The 2,681-nt window shown below is 35.6% G+C and overlaps 1 protein-coding gene across 1 annotated transcript in view; it reads right to left on the reverse strand.

The window, feature by feature from the left end:
* Positions 1 to 1,782: 1,782 nt before the first annotated feature.
* The window catches only part of LOC125039007 (glycoprotein 3-alpha-L-fucosyltransferase A-like), a 17,263-nt gene continuing 16,364 nt past the window's right edge, over positions 1,783 to 2,681 (reverse strand). Inside the window, exon 11 of the mRNA XM_047632725.1 lies at positions 1,783 to 2,373. Coding sequence (XP_047488681.1) covers positions 2,079 to 2,373 — 295 coding nt within the window. The 3' untranslated portion in view covers positions 1,783 to 2,078. The remainder of the gene's footprint in view (positions 2,374 to 2,681) is intronic.

Here is a 2,681-nt window from a genome sequence, read left to right on the forward strand (position 1 = left end):
TGATTTAGTACAAGTGTAGCCATCTATGTGTAAAAATAATTAAGCAAATAAACTCACAGTGAGCATGGCACGGATACGTGACATACCCGTCGCGAATGAGTTAATCTGTGGTGTATGAACTCTTCACTTTACAAAATCTTAAACATAACAAATGGATGAGCAGGCCATTCAAAATACCATTTTTTTTTTTTTTTTTTTTTTGTATCACAGAACTCGGTTTGGCATTCGATGACTGTGAGACGTAATCTCACTCGCAAATTCTGTTGTGCTAATTGCAGGCTAAAAATAGAGAACAGACAGATATGTATGTCTTTGCATGTATATACATATATGCATACACACACACGCACACACACACACACATACACACACACACATACACACACACACACACACACACACACACACACACACACACACACACACACACATATATATACATATACATATATACATATATATATATATGTGTGTTTGTATATGTATATATATGTGTATATATATATATATTGTGTGTGTGTGTACACACACACACACACACACACACATATAATGTATATATATACACACATATATATACATACACATATAATCATACATATACATATATACATACATCTGCACATATTGTATATATACACATGAGTGTTTGTATACACATGTATACATATATGTGTGTGTATGTATATATATATACACACACACATACATGCACACACACACACACACATATGTGTATATATGTATGTATGTGTGTGTTCATTTATTTATTTGTTCATTTTTACACATTCATATATATGTGTCTGTATGTATATATATATATATATATATATATATATATATGGGACAAGAGTCTATAAAGCTATTTAGGCTGGACCAAAGAAATATAATTTCTACTAGGCTAATCTTTCTACACACGTATCTTAAAATCAGGAAGGTAGAGGAAATATAAAATCTGATAAGCAAAATTGGAGATAAAGATATTACAGAACAAACAGTAAAAACTAAAATACATTAATTTAGTGGATAACGAACGTAACATATTTTTTACGGGAACAGATTCATTTCGAAAGTTAGTCCGTTGCACAAAAAGCTCAATTTGCATGCTGGTTCCGTAAGTGAATTTTCGTTTTGCAATAACTTAATGACTAATAATCTATTGTAATTATGAAAGCAACTTTTTAAATCGTCATGAAACGGAGACTTTTGCAACTCTGATTTTGAGAGCAATATGTGTGCATTCAATTCAAGGTTTTCTGTTTTTCCTTTATTTACTGGAATATCCATCTGTCTGGCTATTTATCCTTCTCTCTAATCAAATGTCTGTCTAGATAATCACTGATTAATTTATATATCTATATCTATACCTATGTGTGTGTGTGTGTGTGTGTGTGTGTGTGTGTGTGTGTGTGTGTGTGTGTGTGTGTGTGTGTGTGTGTGTGTGAGTGTGTGTGTGTGGGTGTTTAAAAGTACAGAGAAATACAAAATTATCTTTTCATATTTATTAACGTTATATTTTCTGGATTAGATTGATATGACGTGACATAAACGTTTAAATAAGTGAATATGGATGAGATGTTGTAATGCAAATAATAGTAATTTCCATATTCGATATTCACTATCTTCTCTCTATGTATATTTGAATATATCTACATAGTTATATCTATCTGGCTATCTAGCTAGAACTATCTAGATCTATGAATCTATCTATATATCTGTCTATATCTGTCTATATCTCTTTATCTATCTATATATCTGTTTATTCTATCTATCTATCTATCTGTATATCTATCTATATATATTTATCTATCTATATCTATATCTATACAAAACGCACACATATTCTAGGCAGAGAACGGAGGAAGTTGCATGAGTAGATGGAAGACGATCGGTGGCAACTCAAAGCATGATGACACAATCTGCACACTCACTTTGCTCATTAGTATGAAGTTTTTTTTTTTTTTTAATGCGATTATAAAAGCAAGTTTGCGTTTGACTAGAACCGTCCCGCAGCGCTGACCAAGGTGTGTCTATACAATCATTTATAGACCTTGGCGCTGACCACCCGTGGCCTGTCATCACATCGACTTGGCGTCATCCATAATCGACCTGACGAAGTGGAGACCCGAGTGGAACTTCCCCAGCAGGAAGCCGCCCACGAGCCTCATGTCAACCCTGGGGAAGAGATGCAGAGGATACCGCGTGTAGCATCCATTCACCTGCGGCCACCACGAGAGGGGGCTCGGAGCCACGGAGGGCGTTGTGTCCTCGTGGAGTCGGGCGCAGAGTTCGCACAGCGGGGGTGGTATGACGACCTTCCAGTACCTCCTCCAGACGTGGTATTTTTGATATTCTTTTGGGGATGCGGAGATGCTGTTGGGGGGTAGATGAGGGAGAGAGAGGGGAAAGGATTAGCAGAGTGGAGAATGAGGAGTGGTACATGGCTAGATTTAAGTGTGCAATGCAAATTTAGTATAATACATGGTTTCTCTTGTGTTTATCTTTATTTTCTTTCCCTTCGTTCTGTTCTTTTATATTATGTGATAGTTATAACATGTAGAATGAAATTGCAAAGGAAGTTAATTTACTAGCGGCGGGAGTAATTTAATTGCTGAAGATACTCTATTAAGTGTTATTGGGCGATGTCGAATTAACAGACGCCAGAAATGATTAACGAGCAG

This window comes from Penaeus chinensis, chromosome 26 (assembly GCF_019202785.1).
Source record: "Penaeus chinensis breed Huanghai No. 1 chromosome 26, ASM1920278v2, whole genome shotgun sequence".
Taxonomy (NCBI): Eukaryota; Metazoa; Arthropoda; class Malacostraca; order Decapoda; family Penaeidae; genus Penaeus; species Penaeus chinensis.